Below are 20,396 nucleotides of genomic sequence, written 5' to 3' on the forward strand. Positions count from 1 at the left end.
TTGAGTAGCAAAAACCATTCGTATCGGTGCCACATTAAAATTCAATATTGAAAGTAGGATCAAACAACTTTTTGACTGGAGGATTTCCTGGAAAGGAGGACATGAGCTGTTATTGTGGATGGAGAGTCATCAGCTGAAGTACAGGGTGTTCAAAACGTTTCTCCGCAGTGCTGTATGATTGTTAGCCGCGCATGCCGTATGATTGTTCACCTGCCTGGGTTACTTCCCTTCAAGTGGACTCCCCCAACATTCCACTGTATCGTTTATCTCATCCAGAGTCAGTAGTATTGTTGGTGTGTGTCATTACGTGTTGACGTGAACATTTAAGTTTAGTTCCTTTGTTCGTTTGTTTCGTTCCTGTCACTGTTAAAATGCAAACCATTGAAGAATGTGTGTTTTTAGTAAAACAAGTGTTCAAAGCTGGCGGTAAACACACAGTTTTGGTTTGTCAAACATTTAATTCAGTTTTCCCGGAGACAACACTCCCACATCGTGATACTGTGCGAGATTTGATTAACAAATTTCGAAGTACGGGTTCAGTGACAGATGCACCGAGAAGCGGTCATCCTAGCATTTTGTCCGAGGATAAACTACTCGATATTTCTGATAAAATGTCCATGAGTTGGAAAAAAGTCAGTAAGAAAACTCGCCCAGGAAATCGATGTTAATGTCAGAACAGCCCACACAGCTGTAAGGAAAAAAATGGTTCAAATGGCGCTGAGCACTATGGGACTCAACTGTTGAGGTCATTAGTCCCCTAGAACCTAGAACTAGTTAAACCTAACTAACCTAAGGACATCACACACATCCATGCCCGAGGCAGGATTCGAACCTGCGACCGTAGCGGTCTCGCGGTTCCTGACTGCAGCGCCAGAACCGCGCGGCCACTTCGGCCGGCTGTAAGGAAAAAATTAGAACTTTTCCCATACAAAGTGACAGTCGTGCAAGAACTGAAAAATACTGATCATGGTAAGAGGCTGCATTATTGTCAATGGTTCAAAAATTTCGTTCAACAAAATTGAAGGGATATTCTTAATGAAACGTTTTTCGCTGATGACAAACTCTCAAAATTCTCTTATGTGGAGTACTGCAAATCCATTGTGCATTCATGAGGAACCACTTCATTCTGTGAAAATAGGAGTTTGGATTGCAATTTCTAGATGTCGGATTGTGGGTCCTATATTTTTCAATGAAACAATAAACGCACAACGATACTGCAGTGATATTCTGTACCCATTTACAGGAGAACTTGTGTTAAGTGAAATACTGAACGGTTATTTTCAACAAGATGAGCATAAAGCTCACATTTCAATGTCACTGTTTGCTGATGTTTTTCGTGATCGCGTAGTTTCACAGGGCCTTTGGCCTCCACGATAGTCTGACCTAACACCACCTGACGTTTTCTTCTGGGGTGCAGCGAAAGCAGCTGTCTATAAAAACCGTCCAAAATCCACCGATGAATTGAAAACTGCAATATCCACTTTCACTGCTTCTGTTACGGAAGATATGTTACAGCTTGTGTTTGGAAACATGATTAGACGTGTATTCAACAACAGGGGGGACACTTTCAACGTTTAATGTTAAAATTTGTAAGTAAAAATGAATATTCAATAAATTAATAACTTGTATTTCACTGAGTTTCATTTTGGTATATTCACTGTGGCATACGGCATGTGCGTCTAAAAATCATACAGCACTGCGGTGAGACTTTTTGAACACCCCGTAGAAATATCTTCAGTACCCCAGGGAAGTTTACTGTAACCCTTGCTGTTTGCAGTGTATATTCTCCTCATTCCTCACACAGCATGTATGACACATCGAACTTTTATTTATTTATTTTTGGTAGCTCAGTGAATAAACCAAACTTGCAGTGAATGATTGTAGCATATACAGACCATCCATAAAGTTCCAAGGCTGATTTTATTCCTGGTATATAAGCGACATCAGTGCAGTAGCTACGGTGGTAGTTTGAACCAACGACTCTAAACAACAGGTGTGCATTCGGACAGCCAGTTGTGAGTAGGCACTGTGAATCTGTGGACATGTGCCTATAGTGTCGCAACATTGTTGCATCACAAACTGAAGATGAACAGTGAACTGAAGATCTCTAAACCTAGTGTTCAAGACATTCTACAGAATGTTTTGAAGCAGAGATAAGAGTGTACGAAATTCGTCCTGCATATCTTTAGTCCCGAACAAAATCAACAATGTATGGAAGACTACTACCACTTGACTGAAAAGCAAAATGCCAACAATTACTTTCTGCAAAAATCATCAGACGTGATGTCACTAGGTGTCATCAATACAAACCTGAGAGAACACGAAAAAGCGCAGAAATTCATACGAAGGGTCAACGCTTTGATGATGTAACCGACCTTTGCGTCACTGTGACGGTCAAACTGAACTTAAGGAACAAGAACGTTTCTGATAGATTCACAAGGTTTTATGAATGTCCTGTTCTATGCACTCTAGTGGAAGGACGTTATGTGGAACATATGAAACAGTAAAACCACAACCTTGACTTGTGCTGCCTGTGCATCGCTTGTTTTTCTTCTGGACATTATCAGCAGGTGGCACCATCAACATGAAGAAAGCGGCCTATTACAGTGTCAGCAGGTCTTTAACCATTTCACTGCTCCAGACGTAAATATAAGCTAATCGTTTCAGTGCTACAGACGTATATATACTATTTTCTATAAACAATACTTACAGCGATTCCCTGCTACAGTCGTATAGTTACGTATAACGCCGACAATCGGCCAGCGAGTCGGAGGTAACTGTTGCGCAAGTATGCAGTTTAATTGTTGTAATAATAGGAAATACCTGAACGACTATTGAATGCTGAATTCTCTTTCTGCTGAGTTCATTCGTATCACTATATTACCTAGTATGTGTGCGGCCGTTTCCGCGTGACCAAATAAAATGACGCGACGTTACCGTCCGTTTACAGACGATGAGCTGCTAAGTATTCTAAAAAGAGTGACGAGGACATCATCATGCCCAATAATGACGACGACGAGCTGGCAGATAAATCTGTCACCACAAATATAAAAAATATTTGTGAATCAACAAACGTTGAACCAGTAAATGCAAATCCAGATTTTGATGTTATCGTCGATTCTTTCTCCGATTCCGAAGAAGAGCCTGAGCGTATACCCGAAAAATATCCTAAGAGACACAAACAGTTGATTTTAAATGGAAAGACTCTGATTTGGACCCTAAAGTGATTAATTTCGATAACAGTGGTTCCGGTTGCAAAATCGTCAATTTAGATTATTTATGTACTGTCTACGACTGATTCCAAGTTTTTTTTTAGCCAAGAAATTGTGAGCTACATAGCTGAGCAACGTAATTTATATTATGAACACCTTTGCAATGATGCCAGTGAAAAATCAAGACTGCGACGTTGGAAAAACACAAACAGTGACGAAGTTTACTGTTTCCTTGCTGTAAATTTTCTGATGGCTCAAGTGAGAAAAAATGAAATAAACAGTTATTGGACCAATGATCAGTTACTGTCTACTCCAATGTTTGCGCAAATCATTCTGAGAGATAGATATCTTCTGTTACGTCTAATGTTACATTTTGCTGATAACAGTAAGGACCGCCGGCCGATTTGGCCGAGCGGTTCTAGGCGCTTCAGTCTGGAGCCGCGCTACTGCTACGGTCGCAGGTTCGAATCCTGCCTCGGGCATGGATGTGTGTGATGTCCTTAGGTTAGTTAGGTTTAAGTAGTTCTAAGTTCTAGGGGACTGATGACCTCAGATGTTAAGTCCCATAATTCTCAGAGCCATTTGAACCAGTAAGGACCCTGGAGATGACAAAATCTGGAAATTACGTCGAGTTGTGGATCACTTACGAAAAGTATTTCCAAGTGCCTTCTATTTTTTTTAAAATTTGTGCATTGACGAAAGTTTAGTTCTCTTCAAAGGTCGTGTCTTCTTCAAGCAGTACATTCCTTCCAAACGCCACAGATTTTGTGTAAAATTTGCTGTGTTATGTGATGTGAAACTGGTTATATTCCTGACTTTATTATTTATGTGGGTGCAGCAACAGACGTAAAAAAGGAAACTGACTTTGGTGTAAACGTTGGAATACCTGGAAGCATTGTTCTCACTGTACTTGAACGTTACCTTGGTAAAGGTTACACATTATATATTGACAATTGGTACGCTAGCCCAACGTTATTTTCTGATTTGCATGACAGAGTGATTAATGCCTGTGGAACTGTGAGAACAAACCTCAAAGGCATGCCTGCTTTATCAAAAAAACTTAGAAAAGGCGAGATCGAGTTTATGTCAACAGATAAACTTCTTGCTCTAAACTGACAGGACAAGCGGGAAGTGAGGATGCTTTCAACTCTTCATGTAAGTTTAATTACAGCGACTGACAAAACTGACAGAACCACGAATGAACCAAAAACAAAACCAGCTTGCATCGTAAGCTACACTGAAAATATGGGGGCCGTCGACAGGAGCGACATGATGCTAAGTTCAGTAGAATGTGTACGAAAAACTGTAAAATGGTATAAAAAAGTATTTTTTGTTTGGTGGATCTGTCTCTGCTCAATGCGCATGCATTATATAAAACTCAAACGGGACGAAATATTTCAGTATCTGATTTTCAACAGAAACTTATCAAGGAGATCCTAGAGATTCACCACCAACTGCAAACAGAGGGACGTCGTGGAAAGAGATCGGCTGATGGTGACAATGCCTTACGCCTAACCGAGCGCCACTTCATCTCGCTAATCCCAGGAACTTCAAAGAAAAAGGCCGCCCAGAGGTGTATTTTATGTGCAAAACATGATAAACGAAGTGACACAAGATACATTTGTGTAAACTGTAATGTGCCTTTATGTTTGAATTTTTGTTTCGAGAGATATCACACTTTGAAGTATTACTAATGTAATATTTTTGTATTTTTTTTCTCCTAATAAAGTACCATTTTTGAACAAAATAAGACTCTCTGAACAAAGATTTAAAAAAAGGAAACGATTTACACCAACAATACTGAATTTTGCGTCTCATTTTTATCTCAATAATAACGGTAGACTGCTACAGTCGTATATATACGCACCGGGAGAAAATAACGCGCACAGGGCGCAAGCCGCTGAGAGTAAATGCGCAGTGAAAGGGTTAAGAAACAGAGTTAATTTTTGTTTTTAGTAATTTTGGGCTAGAATGTGTTCAGAATATGCTCTAACGTACTAGTACAACAAGGTGACAAAAGTCATGGGATACCTCCTAATATTGCACCAGACCTCATTTTTCGCAGCACAGTGCTGCAACTGGACATGGCATGGACTCCACAAGTCACTGGAAGTCCCCTGCAGAAATATTGAGGCACCTGCCTCTACAGCTGTCCAAGATTGCGAAAGTGTTGCAGGATTTTCTGCATGAACTGAACTCACGATTATATCCCATATCAGGCAATCTGGGTGGCCAAATCATCACTCAAATTTTCCGGAACATTCTTCAAACCCATCGCGAACAACTGTGTGAAGTTCACGAATGACTGCAAATGATTTCCAGTCAGTGATTGGTTCAGTTGGATCAGATGATCCAATCCACTCCATGTACACACACAGCCCACGCAGTTATGGAGCCACCACCCAGTTGCACAGTGCCTCATTGACAACTTGGGTCCATGGCTTTGTGGGTTTTGTGCTACAAACGAATCCTACCATCAGCTCTCATCAACTGAAATTGGGACCCGTCTGACCAGGCCACGATTTTCCCGTCATGTAGCGTCCAACCAATGTGGTCAAGTTCAAGAGAGGTGCTGCAGGCGATGTCGTGGTGTTAACGAAGGCACTTCTCATCACCTATCTGTTGTCGTAACCAAATTTTGCTGCACTGTCGTAACGGGTATGTTCGTCATGCATCCCACATTTCTTTCTACAGTTACACTCCCGGAAATTGAAATAAGAACACCGTGAATTCATTGTCCCAGGAAGGGGAAACTTTATTGACACATTCCTGCGGTCAGATACATCACATGATCACACTGACAGAACCACAGGCACATAGACACAGGCAACAGAGCATGCACAATGTCGGCACTAGTACAGTGTATATCCACCTTTCGCAGCAATGCAGGCTGCTATTCTCCCATGGAGACGATCGTAGAGATGCTGGTTGTAGTCCTGTGGAACGGCTTGCCATGCCATTTCCACCTGGCGCCTCAGTTGGACCAGCGTTCGTGCTGGACGTGCAGACCGCGTGAGACGACGCTTCATCCAGTGCCAAACATGCTCAATGGGGGACAGATCCGGAGATCTTGCTGGCCAGGATAGTTGACTTACACCTTCTAGAGCACGTTGGGTGGCACGGGATACATGCGGACGTGCATTGTCCTGTTGGAACAGCAAGTTCCCTTGCCGGTCTAGGAATGGTAGAACGATGGGTTCGATGACGGTTTGGATGTACCGTGCACTATTCAGTGTCCCCTCGACGATCACCAGTGGTGTACGGCCAGTGTAGGAGATCGCTCCCCACACCATGATGCCGGGTGTTGGCCCTGTGTGCCTCGGTCGTATGCAGTCCTGATTGTGGCGCTCATCTGCACGGCGCCAAACACGTATACGACCATCATTGGCACCAAGGCAGAAGCGACTCTCATCGCTGAAGACGACACGTCTCCATTCGTCCCTCCATTCACGCCTGTCGCGACACCACTGGAGGCGGGCTGCACGATGTTGGGGCGTGAGCGGAAGACGGCCTAACGGTGTGCGGGACCGTAGCCCAGCTTCATGGAGACGGTTGCGAATGGTCCTCGCCGATACCCCAGGAGCAACAGTGTCCCTAATTTGCTGGGAAGTGGCGGTGCGGTCCCCTACGGCACTGCGTAGGATCCTACGGTCTTGGCGTGCATCCGTGCGTCGCTGCGGTCCGGTCCCAGGTCGACGGGCACGTGCACCTTCCGCCGACCACTGGCGACAACATCGATGTACTGTGGAGACCTCACGCCCCACGTGTTGAGCAATTCGGCGGTACGTCCACCCGGCCTCCCGCATGCCCACTATACGCCCTCGCTCAAAGTCCGTCAACTGCACATACGGTTCACGTCCACGCTGTCGCGGCATGCTACCAGTGTTAAAGACTGCGATGGAGCTCCGTATGCCACGGCAAACTGGCTGACACTGACGGCGGCGGTGCACAAATGCTGCGCAGCTAGCGCCATTCGACGGCCAACACCGCGGTTCCTGGTGTGTCCGCTGTGCCGTGCGTGTGATCATTGCTTGTACAGCCCTCTCGCAGTGTCCGGAGCAAGCATGTTGGGTCTGACACACCGGTGTCAATGTGTTCTTTTTTCGATTTCCAGGAGTGTATTTCGTGCAATGTTGCTTTCCATTAGCACCGACATCTCTATGAAAACATTGCTGTTCTCAGTTGATAAGTGAAGGTCATCAGTTATTGCATTGACTGTGTGAGAGGTAATGCCTGGAATGTGGTATTCCCAGTACACTCTTGACACTGTGGACCTCAGAGTAATGAGCTCCCTAATGATTTCCGAACTGGAATGTCCAAGCGTCTAGCTCCAACTGCCATTCTATGTTCAACATCTGTTAATTTGCATCATGTGGCCATAATCATGTTGGACACCTTTTCACATGAATCACCTGTGTTCAAATGACAGCTCTGCCAATGCACTGTACTTATACATTTTCCACCATCTGTATACGTGCATATAGCTATACCATGACTTTCGTCACCTTATTGTGCTCTATTGTATCGAATAAGAGAGTGTTCATTTCATAACGACTGTACAGCAATACATATTTTTTTCAATGTCACTTTAAATCTTCATTCTAGTAGCATTACTGTCATAAATTTTAGGTGTTTGAGATTGAGTTCTCTGAATACTGCACATATTTCAGTTACTATGTAACATAAATAGTTTTCAGATTAAATATGTCCTAAAATTTTGCTGAATCACAATTTTTTTAAAAATTTAATGTGTTAGTCTTATGCCTAAAAGAAGCTTCACATTCAACAATGTACGATGAATGGCGTGCTCTGGAACACTTGTGTGTGCACCAGCATTGTGCTCTTTTGGTAGAGATGCCACAGATTACCATGTGTCCTACTTTACAGAGCAGACAAGCCTCCGAACCCCATGTTCTGTGAAGAGTCGTGGTTGTCCAGTCATTTAATGCCTAGTGGTAGTTTCACTGTCCTTTTACTTCTTTCCATAGATGCTCATGACACTAGCATGCGAACACTCTGCCCGTTTCTCAGTTTTTGAGACACTCATTCACAGCCTCTGCGTGGTAATAATCTGCCTTTTGTCAAAGTCGCTTATCTCAACGAATTTCCCCATTTGCAGCCTGTAGATTCCCACTGTGTTATGTCTATTACTCTACAGGTATGTGTTTTTTTTCCTTTAAGAAATACATGTATTAGCGTACAAACTGCCAGCAACTGCCACAATTTTCTTCTTACTGTCCATACTTTTTAATGTATTAACTACTTTAGAAGTGCCAAAATGCACTAGAATAAATCAATGTCTGTAAAATGCCACATGTACAATGTACATGCAGTGAGACAGTCACAATTCCTGAAATCCATCGCCTGTGGCCTCTGGCCTGCCGAGGAGCATTGCATTCCCAGGTCCACGGATAAACCACGAAAATCCGCCGCATTACTACACACACAAACAAACCCGTTCTGTGGGTAGATCAGTGAGACTAGATCCAACTGGCAGGGCTTGAACATTAGTGGTAAACAATGGGCTTCAGATCGGCAGAAATGGCCTGTGGTTTTGGCTCGTCGTTGAAGTCCACTCGTGTGGCTAGCTATTCACATGTCACATACGCCACGTTGCTGAAATGAGACCGCAGTAGTCGATCCATGCAAGAGGTAACATGCACAAATACTCTGAGAATCAATACTAATGAGGATAGGTAGCAACTCACCGTACAAATGATTGTTGAGCCGCAGACAGACATGTAGGAAAGACAACCACACTCTCACAACTAAATTTTGGGCCATAGCGTTTCTCAGAAAACGAGAGCACACACTCAGAAACAACTCACGCACACTTGGCTGACGTCTCCAACAACTGCGCCAACAATCTTTGAGAATCAGAGCCAAACAAACCACTCCTCACGCCTCCCTGCCTGCTATCGGCAGCTGCTAGGCAAGCGGCAAGAAATGGTGGCAGCACTTAAAAACTGCAAGCCGAGGAGAGTGGCAGAAAGGGGAGAAGCAGTAAGAATGAGGGAGTCGGGAAGCGGTGCCCAGCCAGCAACGATGCATGACATCTCAGTAAACAAACCATTTCATGTATTGAGACAAAATCGACATTTTTCCGGTGTTTTTCTTTTTTTTTTTTTTTTTTTTTTTTTAATTTCTCTGATATTACCCTGATTTCCTGGACACGTTTGATATTCCCTGATTTCCAGGACTTGTGGCAACCACGTTGTTCTTTTAAGATCTTATGTGGTATTTTTGCAGATGTGTGTAGATGTATTGAGCTGTGGCACACGTTACTGGCGCGTCAGTCTCTTGGATGTCCATTATCGATCCTTCGATGTCTCTTATCTTTGCCTGCCTTGTCGTTTTCCGCATTCGCAGGGCGAGTGGCAGTTGACGTTTGCTCGGGCGATGTGCTGAGATGCTGAGAGGTACGAGGTGGGAAGCAACCACGTATATGTGGAGTTGGTTGTAAGCGGTCTGCCGGTTCAGCATGGAGAATATGTGTTGGCTGCCTCCCTGTCTGCTCTCCTGATTTTGCTCGCCGTGCCTTGCGACCGCCTAGCTTGGGTTTCTGCCTGGTGTATCTTACACGAGCCATACCGGACGTCAGCAGAAGTTAAGCAGCCTTGTGTTTCTTTTAAAGAAAAGGAACAAATGTATAAGACTTTTGTAACCAATTTTGGCGGCCTCTTAAGTGTGGCCTTAGCGTTTACACTGCCTTTGGGGAGAGCTGATTCTTTTAAATTTAAATAGTTGGGGTTCCCTGTCCTTTATAACCTATTGGGGGTTTTATTTGAATTTTCTCTTTGGGGTTCCTTCCTTGTACTTGGTTAAAAGTATACTTGTATGGCGGGAAGTGACTCCTGGTTAAAACTCGGAGAAGGTGTTTGATGTTACTGCATTCGTCTTTTCAATTAAGTGTTGTCATCCCTTCGAGCGATCTGGTGTCACTCCTCGTTAATTAATGCTGGTTTATGTGTACTTAATTTTGAATTATATAATGGTAAGACAGAGATTTAGGAACCAGGTTTTAAATTGTAAGACATTTACAGGGGCAGATGTGGACTCTGACCACAATCTATTGCTTATGAACTGTAGAAACTGCAAAAAGGTGGGAATTTAAGGAGATGGGACCTGGATAAACTGAAAGAACCAGATGTTGTACAGGGTTTCAGGGAGAGCATAAGGGAACAATTGACAGGAATGGGGGAAAGGAATACAGTAGAAGAAGAATGAGTAGCTTTGAGGGATGAAATAGTGAAGGCAGCGGAGCATCAAATAGGTACAAGGACGAGGGCTAGTAGAAACCCTTGGGTAACAGAAGAAATATTGAATTTAATTGATGAAAGGAGAAAATATAAAAATGCAGTAAATGAAGCAGGCAAAAAGGAATACAAACGTCTCAAAAATGAGCGACAGGAAATGCAAACTGGCTAAGCAGGGATGGCTAGAGGACAAATGTAAGGATATAGAGGCATATATCACTAGGGGTAAGATAGATACTGCCTACAGAAAAATTAAAGAGACCTTTGGAGAAAAGAGAGCCACTTGTACGAATATCAAGAGCTCAGATGAAAACCCAGTTCTAAGCAAAGAAGGGAAAGCAGAAAGGTGGAAGGAGTTAGAGAGGGTCTATACAAGGGTGATGTACTTGAGGACAATATTATGGAAATGGAAGAGGATGTAGATGAAGATGAAATGGGAGATATGATATTGCGTGAAGAATTTGACAGAGCACTGAAAGATCTGAGTCGAAACAAGGCCCCCGGAGTAGACAACATTCCATTAGAACTACTGACAGCCTTGGGAGAGCCAGTCCTGACAAAACTCTACCATCTGGTGAGCGAGATGTATGAGACAGGCAAAATACCCTCAGACTTCAAGAAGAATATAATAATTCCAAAGCCGGCCGAAGTGGCCGTGCGGTTAAAGGCGCTGCAGTCTGGAACCGCAAGACCGCTACGGTCGCAGGTTCGAATCCTGCCTCGGGCATGGATGTTTGTGATGTTCTTAGGTTAGTTAGGTTTAACTAGTTCTAAGTTCTAGGGGACTAATGACCTCAGCAGTTGAGTCCCATAGTGCTCAGAGCCATTTGAGCCAATAATTCCAATCCCAAAGAAAGCAGGTGTTGACAGATGTGAAAATTACCGAACTATCAGTTTAATAAGTCACAGTTGCAAAATACTAACGCGAATTCTTTACAGACGAATGGAAAAACTGATAGAAGCCGACCTCGGGGAAGATCAGTTTGGATTCTGTAGAGATGTTGGAATACCTGAGGCAATATTGACCCTATGACTTATCTTAGAAGAAAGATTAAGGAAAGGCAAACCTACGTTTCTAGCATTTGTAGACTTAGAGAAAGCTTTTGACAATGTTGATTGGAATACTCTCTTTCAAATTCTGAACGTGGTTCAAATGGTTCAAATGGCTCTGAGCACTATAGGACTTAACATCTGTGGTCATCAGTCCCCCAGAACTTAGAACTACTTAAACCTACCTAACCTAAGGACAGCACACACATCCATGCCCGAGGCAGGATTCGAACCTGCGACCGTAGCGGTCACGCGGTTCCAGACTGAAGCGCCTTTAACCGCACGGCCACAACGGCCGGCTTCTGAACGTGGCAGGGGTAAAATACAGAGAGCGAAAGGCTATTTACAATTTGTACAGAAACCAGATGGTAGTTACAAGAGTCGAGGGACATGAAAGGGAATCAGGGGTTGAGAAAGAAGTGAGACAGGGTTGTGGTCTCTCCCTGATGTTATTCAATCTGTATATTGAGCAAGCAGTAAAGAAAACAAAAGAAAAATTCGGAGTAGGTATTAAAATCCATGGAGAAGAAATAAAAACTTTAAGGTTCGCCGATGACATTGTAATTCTGTCAGAGACAGCAAAGGACTTGGAAGAGCAGTTGAACGGAATGGACATTGTCTTGAAAGGGGGATATAAGATGAACATCAACAAAAGCAAAACGAGGATAATGGAATGTAGTCGAATTAAGTCGGATGTTGCTGAGGGAATTAGATTAGGAAATGAGACACTTAAAGTAGTAAAGGAGTTTTGCTATTTAGGGAGTAAAATAACTGATGATGGTCGAAGTAGAGAGGATATAAAATGAAGACTGGCAATGGCAAGGAAAGCGTTTCTGAAGAAGAGAAATTTGTTAACATCGAGTATAGATTTAAATGTCAGGAAGTCGTTTCTGAAAGTATTTGTATGGAGTGTAGCCATGTATGGAAGTGAAACATGGACGATAAATAGTTTAGACAAAAAGAGAATAGAAGCTTTCGAAATGTGGTGGTACAGAAGAAGATTAGATGGGTAGATCACATAACTAATGAGGAGGTATTGAAGAGAATTGTAGTGAAGAGGAGTTTGTGGCATAACTTGACTAGAAGAAGGGTTCGGTTGGTAGGACATGTTCTGAGACATCGAGGGATCACCAATTTAGTATTGGAGGGCAGTGTGGAGGGTAAAAATCGTAGAGGGAGACCGAGAGATGAATACACCTAGCAGATTCATAAGAATGTAGGCTGCAGTACGTACTGGGAGATGAAGAAGCTTGCACAGGATAGAGTAGCATGGAGAGCTGCATCAAACCAGTCTCAGGACTGAAGACCACAACGACAACAACAACAATTTTGAATTGGCCATTTGAATTAATATTTTGGAGCGCAGTATAGCACTAAGGCAACCTCATTGTATACCACCTTGTGCCCCTTAATTTTCTGAAGGACGAATTAGCTCCACTAACGGTTTTACTGATGTGCTCCCTTCAAAATCTTGTCTTGTATAAGTTTGCCGCCTGTGTGTCTGGGAACACAGAGATGAACTTTAAAGTGACTTCAGTGCTAGTCAGTTAATGGAATATTCATTTTGGCTTGGCTTCCACTGAAGAGTTTGAGTGGAGCGTAATGTGTTTCATTTGCTATTCATTTAGTTACTGTAAATTGTTTATTTAATGGGGAGCAAGACATTTAAAGTGTGTTGGTATTAACTCCCCTAGTTGCTGTGTGTTGCTAATTCGTTCCAAATGGCCTACTACTTATTCAATGGCAAGGCTGTTGATTAGTTCGTTACTGCGAATACAAATTCACGCTCTTTATTTGTTGCCGAAATTGTTAAAGTGTCTGTGTCGTGATTCAATCACTAGCTACGTGTTTGAGCTAAATTGATATAAACCTTATATTGCCTCCTTAAAATTTGTTGCCAGCAGAAATCCTTAAGAGAACTAAGTTTTGTCACTGCTTATGTTAACCTTTTACTGGAAGCAATATTTCATGTAGTTAAATTTTGACCGAGCGAGGTGGCGCAGCGGTAGCACACTGGACTCGCATTCGGGAGGACGACGGTTGAATCCTGTGTCCGGCCATCCTGATTTAGGTTTTCCGTGATTTCCCTAAATCGCTCCAGGCCAGTGCTGGGACGGTTCCTTTGAAAGGGCACGGCCGACTTCCTTCCCCATCCTTCCCTAATCCGATGAGACCGATGACCTCGCTGTTTGGTCTCTTCCCCCAAACAACCCAACCCAACCCAAGTTAAATTTTGTCTTAAAATGTGTATTTGGTTGGTTGGTTGTTTTGGGGAAGGAGACCAGACAGTGAGGTCATCGGTCTCATCGGATTAGGGAAGGACGGGGAAGGAAGTCGGCCGTGCCCTTTGAAAGGAACCATCCCGGCATTCGCCTGGAGCGATTTAGGGAAACCACGGAAAACCTGAATCAGGATGGCCGGATGCGGGATTGAACCGTCATCCTCCCGAATGCGAATCCAGTGTCTAACCACTGCGCCACCTCGCTCGGTTAAAAAAATAAATGTGTATTTCTCTGCTGTAATAAACGAGTGATAAAAGAAAAAAGCAAAAGGTCCTGGTCCTTCCTATTGTGTCCGGTTTGTAACACGTATAATCACATAGCTTGCTTCTTCGGCTACACAGCTTCATACAGGCTGAAAAGGAGGCTACACGCGCATCTCTAACGCCAGCACTCACTCACAAGATGCCGTTGAGCAGGCGCAGGAAGATGAGCAGCGGCAGGCTGGGCATGAAGGCGGCGACCACGGAGCACGCGCTGTTGGCCGCCAGCGTCACAGACAGCACCAGCCGCCGGCCGCGCGTGTCCGCCACGAACCCCCACAGGTGGGAGCTCACGATCATGCCTGCCGCAGCCGTAACACGCGTCAGCTTGTTACTACACCCACCAACATCTACAACTACGTACATCTGCAAGTACACATAACACCTACATGTACATCGGGACCTCCGCCTAGACAATCACTCTCGTTGCACTCCAAATGTGGATCAGTGGACAGCAACAGGAGACGCCCTCTCCCACTACTGGCCATTAAAATTGCTACGCCACGAAGATGACGTGCTACAGACGGAAAATTTAACCGACAGGAAGAAGATGCTGTGATATGCAAATGATCAGCTTTTCAGAGCATTCACACAAGGCTGGCGCCGGTGGCGACACCTACAACGTGCTGACATGAAGAAAGTTTCCAACCGATTCCTCATACACAAACAGCAGTTGACCGGCGTTGCCTGGCGAAACGTTGTTGTGACGCCTCGTGTAAGGAGGAGAAATGTGTACCATCACGTTTCCGACTTTGATAAAGGTCGGATTATTGCCTATCGCGATTGCGGTTTATTGGAGCGCGACATTGCTGCTCGCGTTGGTCGAGATCCAATGACTGTTAGCAGAATACGGAATCGGTGGGTTCAGGAGTGTAATACGGAACGCCCTGCTGGATCCCAACGGCCTCGTATCACTAACAGTGGAGATGAGAGGCATCTTATCCGCATGGCTGTAACGGATCGGGCAGCCACGTCTCGATCCCTGAGTCAACAGATGGGGACGTTTGCAAGACAACAGCCATCTGCACGAACTGTTCGACGACGTTTGCAGCAGCATGGACTATCAGCTCGGAGACCATGGCTGGGATTACCCTTGACGCCACATCACAGACAGGAGCGCCTGCGATAGTGTACTTAACGACGAACCTGGGTGCACGAATGGCAAAACGTCATTTTTTCGGATGAATCCAGGTTCTGTTTACAGCATCATGATGGTGGGATCCGTGTTTGGAGACATCGTGGTGAATGCACATTGGAAGCGTGTATTTGTCATCGCAATAGTGGCGTATCACCTGGCGTGATGGTATGGTTACACGTCTCGATCACCTCTTGTTCGCACTGACGGCACTTTGAACAGTGGACGTTACATTTCAGATATGTTACGACCCGTGGCTCTACCCTTCATTCGATCCCTGCGAAACCCTACATTTCAGCAGGATAATGCACGACTGCATGTTGCGGATCGTGTACGGGCCTTTCTGGATATAGAAAATGTTCGACTGCTGCCCTGGCCAGCACATTCTCCAGATCTCTCACCAATTGAAAACGTCTGGTCAATGGTGGCCGAGCAACTGGCTCGTCACAATACGCCAGTCACTACTCTTGATGAACTGTGGTATCGTGTTGAAGCTGCATGGGCAGCTGTACCAGTACACGCCATCCAAGCTCTGTTTGACTCAATGCCCGGGCGTATCAAGGCCATTATTACGGCTAGAGTTTGTTGTTCTGGGTACTGATTTCTCAGGATCTATGCAGCAAAACTGCGTGAAAATGTAATCACATGTCAGTTCTAGTATAATATATCTGTCCAATGAATACCCGTTTATCATCTGCATTTCTTCTTGGTGTAGCAATTTTAATGGCCAGTAGTGTAGCTATATAGGTGTAGATACAGATTTAGATTTTGGTGTAGATATAGGTGTGGGTATAGATGTAGATGAAGATGTACCCTGTGGTGACAAAAGTCATGCAGTCATGCACGCATACAGATGGCGGTAGTATCGTGAACACAAGGGTAAAATGGCAGTGCGTTGGCCAAGCTGTCATTTGTACTCAGGTGATTCACGTGGAAAGGTTTCCGACGTGAGTATGGCCACACGCCAAGAATTAGCAGACGTTGGGCGCAGAATGGTCATTGGAGCTAGAAGCATGAGACTGTAGGTGACTGGAAAACCATGGCCTGGTCTGATGAGTTCCCATATCGGTTCGTAAGAACTGATGATAGGGTTTTAGTGTGGCGCAGATCCCATGAAGTTCCGTATTACCCTCCTCAACCCACCGATTCCATATTCTGCTAACAGTCATTGGATCTCGACCAACGCGAGCAGCAATGTCGCGATACGATAAACCGCAATCGCGATAGGCTACAATCCGACCTTTATCAAAGTCGGAAACGTGATGGTACGCATTTCTCCTCCTTACACGAGGCATCACAACAACGTTTCACCGGGAAACACCGGTCAACTGCTGTTTGTGCATGAGAAATCGGTTGGAAACGTTCCTCATGTCAGCACGTTGTAGGTGTCGCCACCGGCGCCAACCTTGTGTGAATGCTCTGAAAAGCTAATCATTTGCGTATCACAGCATCTTCTTGCTGTCGGTTAAATTTCGCGTCTGTAGCACGTCATCCTCGTGGTGTAGCAATTTTAATGGCCAGTAGTGTAATAACGATGTGGTGAAATACTCTCCTCTTTGCATGCTGTCATTTGCCAAAATCTCATTTCAATATCTGAAACTGTTTATGAAATATGAGGAATGTTGTGGATATTTCACTCTGGCTTTATCGCTGGCGCGGCGCGATCGCAAACGAGTGTGCTACATCAGATCAATTTTTCTCGAGACTGGTAGAGACAGATATCTCTACTCAATTCTAAAGAAAAATTTAATGTGTTTGCTCAATTACATACGCAACAACATATTATATAATACGCAACACATGTAAAGTCATAGCCACCTCTAATTTTCATTGCGCGCTTTTCCGATTTTCGAGTACTCTCTTACTTTCGCATAAATATCATAATAGCTACGACCATTAACGAAATGAAGGAGGCATAATCATAAACCTGACATATAAAGCTGTAAGTAAAGCAAAAATTAAATGTTTTTACAGAATAGTTTCTGTAAAATCGACTGAAAAATATTGCAGAGCGCGCTCCTCGATTCTGGCATCGCTTACCGGCCGAAAGGTGGAAAACACTTACAAGGGAACATCCCCATCGTACCCCTCTCAGATTTAGTTGTAAGTTGGCACAGTGGATAGGTCTTGAAAAACTGAACACAGATCAATTGAGAAAACAGGAAGAAGTTGTGTAGAACTACCAAAAAAATAAGGAAAATATAGAAACTGATAGTCCATGGAAAGATAGGCAACATCAAGGATGGTGTGAGCTCACGAGCGCCGTGGTCCCGTGGTTAGCGTGAGCAGCTGCGGAACGAGAGGTCCTTGGTTCAAGTCTTCCCTCGAGTGAAAAGTTTACTATCTTTTATTTTCGCAAAGTTATGATCTGTCCGTTAGTTCATTGACGTCACTATTCACTGTAATAAGTTTAGTGTACGTGTTTTGCGACCGCACCGCAAAACCGTGCGATTAGTAGACGAAAGGACGTGCCTCTCCAGTGGGAACCGAAACCATTTGATTGCAAGGTCATAGGTCAATCGATTCCTCCCCAGGAAAACACGTCTGATATATTCTATACGACACTGGTGACGGCATGTGCGTCACATGACAGGAATATGTTGTCGACTCACCTAACTTGTACACTTGGCGAATGGGTAAAAAGATTCTTCTACCTTGCCCGATTTAGGTTATCTTGTGGATGTGATAATCACTCCCAAAAAAGTGATGAAAACATAATAGTTAGCACACAAACGAAAAATAAAAAATTAATTCTTTCAGTCGAGGGAAGACTTGAACCAAGGACCCCTCGCTCCTCCGCTGTTCGCGCTAACCCTTTTTTTTGTTCGATGTAGTTCGTTGCGTTTGGTCTGGGCTGACGTCACAAGACATCCGTCCAAGTTGACCGTTGATGCCTTGACTCAGTTTTTTTTATTACAGAGAGCACGCTGACCGAACACGCTGAGCTACCGCGCCGGCTGAACCATGGGACCTCAGCGCTCATGAGCTCAACATGTCCTTGATGTTGCCTATCTTGCGTATCGACTACTCAGTTTGTATATTTTGCTTATTTTTTTCGTAGTTCCACACAACTTCTTCCTGTTTTCTCGATTGATCTGTGTTCAGTTTTTCAAGGCCTATCCACTGTGCCAACTTATAACTAAATCTGATGGGGGTGCGATCTGTAAGTTCCTTTGTTAGCGGCCTCCTCTTCCGAACAAACGAATGAACTCTCCCACTTTTCGTGAAGCGCACAGACATTTGTCTTTTGCACAGCGATGGAGCACCTGATCTACAATATTTTGAACACCCTCATCGACGTCACAAGCAGCAGCAAAAGGGTTTACTGACCTATGTAGATAGTGCCGCTCAGGAAGCCCTTCTCGAAGGAGGACATGTCGAAGTCGCACTGGGCCGCCGGCGTGACGTAGGCAGCCGCCAGCGACTCGAAGATGAGCGTCATGAGGCAGAAACCACACACGGTGAGGGCAGTCAGGTGGAAGCGACCCTGCCCTGCAACACACACCAGCATTAGTATTAAGAATGTAGGCAGTGCGTCATAGCGTTATCAGTGCATTTCGGAAAAGTACCGCGAACATTTAATAAGATGCGAAGTACGACATTTGTCCGGAAAATACGTATAAAAGTTGAATAATAACTTTATTTTACAATTATTCAGGTATTACAATATGGTCTCCTTCAAAGTACTCGCCCTGAGACGCGATACACTTCTGCCAACTCCGTTTCCACTGTTGATAACATTGCTGAAAGTCTTGAGTTGTGATGTTGTTCAGCTGCCGTGTCGTTTCCGCCTTGATGGCTTCCACATCTCCCAAGTGCCACCCCCGAAGCACTATTTTGCATTTCGGGAACATGAAGTCACACGGGGCTAAATCGGGTGAATAAGACGGGTGGTCTGTCACGGTGATTGAGCTTCGGGCCAAAACTCGCGCACAACGAGCGATGTGTGAGCGGGCACATTGTCGTGATGAAGGATCCACCTGCCCCCTTTTGCCAGCTCCGGTCGAACTCGGGCCACACGAGTTCTGAGACGTGTCAGAACTTCAACGTAAAAATTTCCGTTCATTCTCTGGCCGGGAGGGACAAATTCCTTGTGAACAATGCCCCTAGAATCAAAGAAAACAATCAACATTGTCTTCACATTGGACCATCATTTCCGCGACTTTTTTGTTCTCGGTTCTCCTGCTAGTTTCCATTCCTTGCTTTGAGATTTGAGGTCCACATCGAATTCGTAAAACCAGGACGTCTCCAGTGATGACTCGGTTGAGAAACTCCCCTCGTTCCTCTGCTTCCAACCAATCCTCACAGCACTCAACCCTCTTTGCTTTCTGTTCTGGCGTCAAGAGCTTCGGGACGATTTTCGTACACAATTTCTTCATGTCAAGTTTGTGTGTCAGGATTACGTGAACGATTGTTTTGGGGATTGACAGCTCGTCAGCAATCATACTGACTGTCAATCTACGGTCTCTAAGAACACAAGCCCCAATTCGTTCAACATTTGCATCGGAACTCGATGTCGACGGGCGTCCTGGGCGAGGGTCATCGTTCACTTCTTCTCCGCCATCCCGGATCCTTTTTAACCATCTGTTCACAGTTGGTTCCTTCAGAGAATTCTCTCCGTGAACCTGTTTCAAACACTCAAAAATCTCACGGCCATTCTTGCCTAGCTTTGCAAGAAACTTGATGTTGACGCGCTGTTCCTCAATCAGAGAGAGCTCCATGCCGACGGCAGTTGAAAAAGGGTAACTGCCAACAAGCTGCCGCACACTCCCACCTTCACGCAGAGTGCTCTGGCTCTAACTGAGCGTTGATGGGATTGATTACAGCAGTAGTCCCACCTGGCGGTGACTGCAACTTGTACCATAAAGACATTATTCAACTTTTATACGTATTTTCCGGACAAACCTCGTACACTGAAGAGCCAAAGAAACTGGTACACCTGCCTAATATCGTATACCGCAGAAGTGCCGCAATACAACGTGGCATGGACTCGACTAATGCTTGAAGTAGTGCTGGAGGGAACTGACACCATGAATCCTGCAGGGCTTTCCATAAACCCGTACGAGTACGAACGGGTGGAGATCAATATGTTCACGTTTGGCGAGGTTGGTGGCCAGCGGAAGTGTTTAAATTCAGAAGAGTGCTCCTGGAGCACTGTTGGACCTGTGGGGTCCGCATTGTCGTACTGGAATTGCCCAAAT

The 20,396-nt window shown here is 44.6% G+C and overlaps 1 protein-coding gene across 1 annotated transcript in view; it reads right to left on the bottom strand.

The window, feature by feature from the left end:
• The window catches only part of LOC124552333 (synaptic vesicle glycoprotein 2A-like), a 104,465-nt gene that overhangs the window by 62,705 nt on the left and 21,364 nt on the right, over window positions 1-20,396 (bottom strand). Inside the window, exons 2-3 of the mRNA XM_047126604.1 lie at window positions 18,526-18,687; window positions 14,200-14,362 (exon numbers count right to left, since the gene is read on the bottom strand). Coding sequence (XP_046982560.1) covers window positions 14,200-14,362; window positions 18,526-18,687 — 325 coding nt within the window. The remainder of the gene's footprint in view (window positions 1-14,199; window positions 14,363-18,525; window positions 18,688-20,396) is intronic.

This window comes from Schistocerca americana, chromosome 10 (genome assembly GCF_021461395.2).
Source record: "Schistocerca americana isolate TAMUIC-IGC-003095 chromosome 10, iqSchAmer2.1, whole genome shotgun sequence".
In the NCBI taxonomy this organism is placed as follows: domain Eukaryota; kingdom Metazoa; phylum Arthropoda; class Insecta; order Orthoptera; family Acrididae; genus Schistocerca; species Schistocerca americana.